Source organism: Priapulus caudatus, unplaced genomic scaffold (genome assembly GCF_000485595.1).
Source record: "Priapulus caudatus unplaced genomic scaffold, Priapulus_caudatus-5.0.1 Scaffold717, whole genome shotgun sequence".
Classification (NCBI taxonomy): Eukaryota; Metazoa; Priapulida; class Priapulimorpha; order Priapulimorphida; family Priapulidae; genus Priapulus; species Priapulus caudatus.
Genome location: NW_014577778.1, coordinates 12632 through 21888, shown reverse-complemented (window position 1 = coordinate 21888; position 9257 = coordinate 12632). Strand labels below are relative to the sequence as shown.

General features: G+C 44.4%; 3 protein-coding genes across 3 annotated transcripts in view; 1 reads left to right on the top strand and 2 right to left on the bottom strand.

Annotated features, from left to right (window-relative positions):
* Window positions 1-2882, bottom strand: part of LOC106813045 (NADH dehydrogenase [ubiquinone] 1 beta subcomplex subunit 5, mitochondrial-like) — a 6289-nt gene extending 3407 nt beyond the window's left edge. Inside the window, exons 1-5 of the mRNA XM_014817091.1 lie at window positions 2751-2882; window positions 2044-2126; window positions 1640-1706; window positions 1283-1344; window positions 770-876 (exon numbers count right to left, since the gene is read on the bottom strand). Coding sequence (XP_014672577.1) covers window positions 770-876; window positions 1283-1344; window positions 1640-1706; window positions 2044-2126; window positions 2751-2859 — 428 coding nt within the window. The 5' untranslated portion in view covers window positions 2860-2882. The remainder of the gene's footprint in view (window positions 1-769; window positions 877-1282; window positions 1345-1639; window positions 1707-2043; window positions 2127-2750) is intronic.
* Window positions 2883-2893: 11 nt separating this feature from the next.
* Window positions 2894-5359, top strand: LOC106813044 (sperm-associated antigen 7 homolog). The gene is made up of 7 exons (XM_014817090.1): window positions 2894-2994; window positions 3526-3593; window positions 3716-3807; window positions 3952-4036; window positions 4169-4258; window positions 4578-4734; window positions 4862-5359. Exons 1-7 carry the CDS (start codon window positions 2913-2915, stop codon window positions 4981-4983), a joined length of 696 nt encoding a protein of 231 aa, XP_014672576.1. The 5' UTR covers window positions 2894-2912; the 3' UTR covers window positions 4984-5359.
* An 809-nt stretch (window positions 5360-6168) lies between these two features.
* Window positions 6169-9257, bottom strand: part of LOC106813043 (fumarate hydratase class I, aerobic-like) — an 8953-nt gene continuing 5864 nt past the window's right edge. Inside the window, exons 10-12 of the mRNA XM_014817089.1 lie at window positions 8612-8818; window positions 7832-7951; window positions 6169-7380 (exon numbers count right to left, since the gene is read on the bottom strand). Of these exons, the coding sequence (XP_014672575.1) occupies window positions 7165-7380; window positions 7832-7951; window positions 8612-8818 (543 nt within the window). The 3' untranslated portion in view covers window positions 6169-7164. The remainder of the gene's footprint in view (window positions 7381-7831; window positions 7952-8611; window positions 8819-9257) is intronic.

Genomic DNA, 9257 nt, shown 5'->3' with positions numbered 1-9257 from the left:
ACACGGCTAACTACTAAGTCACAGGTGGTTCAGTCACAGCGATACCTACTAAGTCACAGGTGGTTCAGTCACAGCGATACCTACTAAGTCACAGGTGGTTCAGTCACAGCGATACCTACTAAGTAACAGATGGTTCAGTCACAGCGATACCTACTAAGTCAAAGATGGTTCAGTCACAGCGATACCTACTAAGTCACAGATGGTTCAGTCACAGCGATACCTACTGAGTCACAGATGGTTCAGTCAAAAAGATGCTTACTAAGTCACAAAAATGCCTACTAAGTTACACAGGTAGCTACTAAGTCACGCATGTGGCAATTAAGTCAACCTAGCAGTCTGCGACATTTACAAAATGAAGTCTGGTCAACCGTCTAAGCCCTAAGGTCAATGCGATAGTTAAACGGTCCGCGGGAGTTAAACGGTCCGCGGCAGTGTTGGAAACAGCTGCTTGTCGTGCCTAAGTCTACGACCGCTAACTTTCGAGCAGGACCGGCTCATTTTGATGACTTCTACTATAGGTTACAATAATGGATCTTCGAAAATCGAGGACCAGCTGGAATTTTGGAGACGAGACCGCCAGGGCGTATTCTTTTTTTCACGGGAGCTCTTTTTCAAGTCTGTGGAAAAAATAGCTCTCTTCAAAAATTTTATGGGAGCTATTTTGAGCCTCACGGGAGCGATTTCGGAGGTTTGAAGAGCAAATCGCTTATCGCTCCCGTGTATTTTTTACCCTGGCGTGAGCGTGAGAGCGCATGCGTTGGCATCTCACCTGAGCTTGATCTTCTCCTGTTCCCGGCAGACGTAGGACACGAGTCGCTCGTACTTCTCCTCGGGACTCTCGTAGATGTGGTGTGCGAACCAGCGAGTTATCGGACTCTGCAACACACGCACGCGATCACTTTAATCTCTATACTATACTAACTGGATAGCTCTTAGTGGACAATAGGTCGTGCACGAAGCGCACCTAGCGAGGGCTACACTACTGTATGTTCATTTCATGGTGCGTACGCAATCCAAGCGTTCATTCGACCATGGAATTTTACTTGTACTTTACTTTACTTGTACAGAAAGTACTGTCGTTTCTGTATTACATTTTTCGTTTACGTTGTATAGCGCTGTTTGGTACTTTATTACTCAGAAATGTTAGTATTTTAACTACTCAACACTATTACATCTATCAGATTTGTTCTCCATGAAAAAGACTGTCTTCAGTACATACTGTCTTCATGTATAAATTTGAATTACATGCTATAAAGATTTAATAATAATAATAATAACTTGCCTTGAAATACTCCCAGTGGTAGGGTTCATAATCTTCTGGGATTTCGGTCAGCTGGGCTGGACCTACAAAACAAACCGCGATCAAGTTATACACTAACAACTCTGATATACTAACAACTCACTCGATTTTATTAGCATATACCTTAAAAAATGACACTATTCTCATGTTATACTTCATTCGAATTCATTAATTATACTTTACAGACATGCACAACTTAACTGTATGGTATATAATCACACACCATGTATCTATATATTTTGAATCAGCTCACAAGCACAGCTGCTGTAAATAGTATAATATGTACAAGGTTAACTGATTTTAGTATAACTTGCCCATGAGGATGGTAATCTTACTTACCTACAAAGATGTTAGCGTAGAGAATTAGAAGTCCGAGTGGTATAACGCCTAACCCAACAAAAAAATGCTGGAAAGAAACGAAACTCATTTAATCGAAATCCTCTTAAATCTATAGCATACATAATCACATCATTCTTCTACTATAGGTGGCAATATTCAGTACATTGCACATCCTAATGTGGAAGTGATAGTATTATTAGAAGACAGGCTCTTATATATTAGTGAAGCAGAGTACTGCAGCAAGAATCTTTAGACATATAAAAAACATTGAAAATATTGCAGGGGTCCCAAACTATCCTTGATCCAAAATAGTTATGTATATAAATGATCTGAAATAGTCAAACATAATAAATAACTTATTAGTACATATATGAACTAATGTAGTAATGAGTAATGTTGCTTACCAGGTCATTTTTAAACTGTTGCCAAGTCCACGTTGAAGCTTTGACGTTGAAAACTGGCTTGCCGCTCATACTCCTTATGGGTGCTATGTATCAATGACATCAAATTAGAATTCTAGTTTTGAAACAGCATGCAACATACACAGGCACTTGGGACATTATATTTTATTTATATATTATTATCACAATAATGGCGACACAGCACACTCCGTCACTCGCAGCAGCGAGTGCGGGAGCGTTCGGCGTTAGTTTTTATGAAGGAAAGTTGATATACAGTGACACAACAGTGGAACTGTAATTGAGAGGTACGGTAGTATTTGTAAATGTGCGTTCATATTATTTTCAGTTTTTACTGACTCTGTCCCTGGCCTTGGAAGTGCCTGTGCCTGTGCCGTGGCAACATACATGTATACAATACATTCCACATGAGTGTGAACGTTCTCTGTACTTTACGTGGACATTTATTAACCTAGATCAGAAATGTAGGTCTGTGGAAAATGATATAGATAGGCGATATCGAATAATAAGAGGGCTGTGGGTAGTAAGCAGCAATTACTTGTGTGTAGCTTCAAAGTGTAGGGACCACATGCAAATGTGTATTTTCAACCAAATAGAATCACTTTCAAAGTTCAAGTTCAAAGTACTTATTTAACACTGCGAAAGAACGACTACTTCATAGTTAAACTAACAGAGATTAAAACTCTTGTTACCTGCGCCTTGCTTCGGAATTGTTGCTAAGACCGATCTACTTCTATTAAACATTGAAATGGCATATTTTCCTGCTGGGCCATTTGGCCGCAACAAACTAAACACCACCATGTTTGCGCTGCCTCCTGCCAAAGGTGACCGGCAGGTGACAACACGGTGCAGCGATGGCTGACTTACTAGGCTCGATTTTGAGCTCTATGGAGAAACCCCCAGTAGTAGATGATAAACAAAGAAAGTTAGCTCGAGGTATACCATAATCTTAATAATAAATGTTATGTTGTTTTTATGTACACTTATCCACTCAATTATAAATCCTCGTCCCCAAAAAATCATCGTATGCAGTGATAATCTGACTCCTCAGTCGTTCTCCATACATTACTCATTACATTAGGCCTACATTCAATAATTCATTTGCTATGTCACAGGACTTTGATTATCATTGAGACAATACATGGCACTGACAGACCTCGTGCCTTAGCCTTTCTTTCAGCGTTTGGAACATCACTGTAGGTGTGTGACATTGAAGTGTTAATTGTTATGATACAAGTTCATACTGGATAGCACGCGTGAAGCCATGCAGGTCTCCTAATCCTACCCCCACCAAGCAAGCGATACTATACTTTTATTGATTTTAGGCTTACTTGATTGAAACAGTAGTAAATAGAATACACATTGACACATGATTTAAATGGCGCACGTATCTGCACCGTCCACGTGTGGTATTCCCAGTTTTATTAATTAACTACTTCATTATGTCAATTTTCCTATCATTTCCAGAGCAAAAGCAAAAGATTGAAAAACAACAGGTAGAAGAGAAAGCCAAACTACAAAGGTTTCGAGAGAGGGTACGTTATCTTGTGTTAATGTAGTACACACAAATATCTTTTAATTCAGCTCTGAAAATGTTAACATGTATATATTCTTCTACAAATGCATAATGGTGTGTCGTATGTGTTTGTACTTTAAGACACAGAAGAGAATTGAAACGTTTATAAAAGACAGCGACGAACGACGCTTACAGTTTGAGCCTATGCCGGACAAAGTCGCCAGAACCATCGTGTAAGCAGTAAATAGATGTAAACATTTACATCGATGTGTTTTCCCACCTTCGCAGCTATCCTCATTGACGTTTAGGGCGGTAAAATATTGATGTGCGAATTTTCAGCAGGCTATTTGAAATTGCATACATTATGGCTTTTACAGGCATGAATGCGCAGAAGTGGCTGGACTCGCTTCATTCTCATTCGGTCAAGATGAAGTCGACAGATACGTCATGGCCTGGAAGAAAGTAAGATCAATTCCCTTCAAAATCGCTCACACGAGTCGCTGTAGACGATCTGAAATATCGCTCACAGAATACATTGCATCGTTGAAGCGTTTAATTTAAGTTCGCTCACACGTTGTCTTGTGTCGCTCGCAGGAATATGCACCGAGCGATGATGAATTGCTAGCGTACAGACGCGGAGAGGAGTGGAACGAAGAGAAGGCCAAGCAACTGCAAGAGCAACGGGTAATTCTTGTTACTTTAGACATCATCTTACAGACTGCCAGGAGAATTTCATTTCGCACTCGGGTCTTCTTCTCGGGTTATTACACTACATTCGACCTAGCCCCTGCAGCACACAGGACCTGGCACAGTGGTTGAAAGCCTTAGGGTCTCCAGGTCTACAGGGCTCTGGTAAAGTAGTAGTAGTAGTGTAGTGTAGTGTAGTGTGGTAGAAGGATTCGCAGGTGGTAAACCTGACAGGGGCCGTGACGTGAACGCTCCTTCTGTGGCCCTGAGGTAATATATTCGCTGTAAATAACACGCGTTGCCATTTCACATCCAGGAGCGTGAGAAGTTGGCGGAACAAGAAACTGCAAATATGAAGTCTACAGAATTCGTACCTCACAGCAACTACAAGGACAAATACGAGAAGTTGATAGGCAAGACGGCAGCGAAGGATGCAGCAATTATTACCACTGCAAACAAGCAGTACGGATTTGGTAAGACCATTCGTATTTACGACAACAGCAAACATTAACGTTGCGAACAAAATAAAGGTTATGCTAGCCATGAAAATTGCAGTTATGTTCTCGCTTTTGCGATCGTATTCACTCGTTTCTTTTTCAGTTCCAAGTGAAAACAAAACCGATAAGCGATCGATAGAAGAGACGATGAACCAAATTAGAGAGAAAAAGAAGAAGAAACTAGAAAGGGAGACTGATGCCCTCCCAGCAGATGGCAGCACTTGATGATACAGCGCCAATCGGTTGACAATGGCTTTGAATGCCAAGTCAACAAACCTGAAATTACTAACTTAATGAGCTGCAGTAAATGATTAAGAATGTCAGGAACGCACAGGCACACATCTTAAGACCGATTAAGATTACAATCGAGTCTTGCTTGCGCATTGCAACGATAGTGTACGTGTATATAGATTGTGAAAGATATTGCACATCCCGTGGTGACATTTGTCAAAGCTATTGTTGGTCATTGATGGCATTATCAAGCAAGATGCACATTTTGCAGTATTAGATCAATTCCTATTATTGTATCCCCCGCGACGAAGTCGCCGGGGATACTATGGTTTCATGTCTCCCCAGCTGCCGCCGCCGCCGCCACTCGGTCCGCCGCAGAGAATTTCCCTTCCGCTCTATAACTTGACCCCTAATTGACCTAGCACTACCAAACTTGGTATACTTACACATCTTGGGGAGAAGGTGAGCAGCGTACCAAAACCAGGTCACTACGACCTTTATTTGACCTTTACCTTGATCTTGATCATATTTCCCTTCCACTCTGTAACTCGGCCCTTAATTGACCTAGCACTACCAAACTTGGTATACTTACACATCTTGGGGAGAAGGTGAGCAGCGTACCAAAACCAGGTCACTGCGACCTTTATTTGACCCTGACCTTGACCTTGATCATATTTCCCTTCCGCTCTCTAACTCGGCCCCTAATTGACCTAGCGCGACCAAACTTGGTATACTTACACATCTTGGGGAGAACACGGGGGATACATGTAGTTGACGACAACTGCCCTTTCTAGTTAATTATGGCATGAGTATCCTGATTTCTCTAATTTCAGTGTGGTATTGAATAGTCACATTGTGTTAATCACATCATAAGTCAAAACCTCCAGATTGTGTTCTCTTGTTAGACCTATTCACTTTAAAATGTAACATTTATTGATCTCTGTTAAACAGGTTATTTTTGTGAAATGGCCGCTATTTGTCATATTGCGCAATTTATGTAAGAAAGAGCAGCAAATCTGTACAGATGCTAATTAAGTATTGCATTTGATTTGATTTATATTGTGACGATGTATATTATATTATAAGTAATGTGTGTAACATTCTATGCACATGTTCATGATAATACCAAACGTCGGTACGCGAATAAGCAGTTTAGTTTACACAAAACACAAGTGCAAGTTTTGATGTTGACTGCCACGTTGTTGTTTCTATTGTGCCTGCTCTGCACAAAAAATTAGTACATTGGAGGCTACATGTAAACAAACTTGATATTATGCTATACGTCAACCGTTATTAGATACCTTTCAGGTAATGATCTAGTGATTAAAAATGTCCACATATAGACGGATAATTCCTAGTATTCCAATGCACAGCGATCACCCTCAAACTTACGCTTACATTATCATTTGCAAAATGTGAAGAGGTTTTGTGATAAATAAATTACAAACAATTTTATGTACATAAACATATAATTTCGTATCTCGTTCGCTTCTGTCGAAAGATTTCCGCGGCTCACTAATTCAAGATCTGGTCGACTACAAACATTAAAAACACACCGGCAGCCAAATGCCGTGTAGGCTAATATTACATATCATCAGGAGCTAATAATGACAAATTTGTCATTATTAGCTCCTGATATCATCACATCACTACATACAGACAACTATCCATTACTTGCTTCTGAGCGAGGTGAGCACCAACCAAGCTGACTGGGGCTGTTAATTTTAATGGGACTAGCTAATCACGGGTGCATGACTAAGCGCAAGCAAGGTTGACATTGCAGCGAGTTATTCGTCCAAGCCCAGCATAAGCAACACTATCCCCTATAGTACCACACACACACACCACACCACACAGGATTAACAACGCAGGATAACTTCCAGCAGCCAGGAATACATCCCTGCAGATCAGGATGAATCCAAACAGCCTGGAATTAATTCAGGCAGCCCGGAATAAATCCCACACATTAACAACTCGGTATAACTTCCAGCAGCCCGGAATACATAATCCCTGCAACCGGGAATAAATCCCAGCCCGGAATAAACTCCCAGCAGTCCCCGGCATGAATCCCAACAGGCCCTCGAATTATCCCCGGCAACGATTCCTCTCAACTCGAACGCAAGCGAACGCGCGGGAGGAAGGAGGGAGGGGAAGGAGGACGCCGCGCCCTCCCCTTCACACGGACCACTCGGCGAAGAAGTCGTTTCCCTTGTCATCGACAACGACGAAGGCTGGGAAGTTCTCGACCTCGACGCGCCACACAGCCTCCATGCCTAGTTCCTCATACTCCAATACCTCCACCTTCTTGATACAGTTTTGAGCCAAGATGGCCGCTGGGCCGCCGATCGAACCGAGGTAGAAACCTCCGTGCTTCTTGCATGCGTTTGTTACCTGCAAGGAAGAGGAGGAGGAGATGCTATCAGTATGGTGGTGCACGTGAGAGGGAGAAGAAGAGTGAAGGAGAGGGAGGGAGAAAGGAAGGGAGAGAGAGAGAGGGAAGGAAAGTGCAAGGATGGATTCGCAGCAACGTGTATTTTACTGAGACCACGCACGAAACATTGATAAGATAACGATAACGATAATGAGAATTGCAGCGACCTTCACATGACGACAACGTGACCTTCACACATCCTTCATGTGACGACCGCGCCTTTACACGACCTTCATACGCCCTTCACGTGACGACCACGCGACCTTCACACCACCTTCACACATCCTTCACGTCACGACCGCGCCTTCACACGACCTTCACGTGATGACTGCGCCTTTAAACGACCTTCACACATCCTTCACGTCACGACCGCGCCTTTACACGACCTTCACGTGTTCATGCTTAGCATACCTGTTTGCTGCGGTTACCCTTGGCCAGCATCACCATGCTTCCCCCATCGGCCTGGAACGAGTCGACGTAGGAATCCATGCGACCCGCTGTCGTGGGGCCGAATGACCCCGACGCGTAGCCCTGCGACGAGCGGAAAAAACAAGCGATCGGCACGTGAAACAGGGCGACCGACGACGTCTCTCCATCGCCCGCACGCTGGGAGCGCTGACGTGATACGCCGCACGGACGTGCGGTGTCTGAGTAACCCTCATCAATTGCTCTCACGTTGCTGTACTTACTTACTTACTTATCCTCTTAGTCCCCCGATGGGACATAAGGCCGTGACATTGCTGTACATCCCCCCCAGGGTTCTCCAAGAGCACTTATAGCCTGGCGGCCCGCCAAGCTATTGTCGAGCCCCGCCATCCTAAAATGCACCCGCCGCTCTAAATATCATACCCGCCATGCTAAATATCATAGCCCCGGACCCCCCTAGCACGCAAACCGCCTTCTGCAATTTGCAACTAGGACCCGCCATGCTATAATGAAAAACCCTGCCCCCATCTCGGTGTTTTTCGATTAGATATGCTAGAGAACTGTTCTCGTCATGTTTTCAACGATGTATTTTCGTACGACGGGCAGTCGATTTTATAGCTAAAGACAAGCACGCACCGCTGTGTTGCTCCGAATGAATTCATGAGCAACAATCGCTTCGCTAGGACACATTCGCTACGAACATCAAGCCTAACTTTGTCTCCCCGTTACCCTCCCCCCCCCGGCTTCTGTGCTTCAATGCCTCACCTCTGGCCGCTTCGCCGGGCCGGCGTAGTAGACGGGATGATCCTTGATGTACTGCGGCAGTCCCTCGCCGGACTGCTGTCTCTCCAGCAGCTTAGCGTGAGCGATGTCGCGTGCGACCACCAGGGTGCCGCTCAGGCTCAGCCGCGTCCGAATCGGATACTTGGTGAGCGTCTTCAGCTGTTCGCTCATCGGCATGTTGAGGTTGATCTGGGGAAAGACGCGACGGACGTTGATGCGCGACGCTAGGGGGCGCTGATCGCGGCGAGGGCGTGCGACAGGCGCCTCCTAGTGGCGAGACACTCCGGGTTGCTTCCATCTCGGAAACACTCGTTTATGGCCTCCAGCCACCACCAGAGGGCCGTCGTCAGACGCATCGCGAATAGTTACGACGCCATGCGTAAATGTTGTGTGGAAGTTATTTTAGAACGATGCTAGTCACAACTATTCACGGTGCTTCCAATGACCCGATTCCAGTTTCGCTGACATCGAACCACGGATCTGTGACCTATTGCTAATTCCCTCCTTCTTTCCCACCCCACCGCACTCTCCTCCCAACCTCACCCCTACCCTTACCCTTCTCAACACCCCATCCTGACCACCACCCCTGCTATCTTTCCCACCCCACCGCACTCTCCTCCCAACCTCA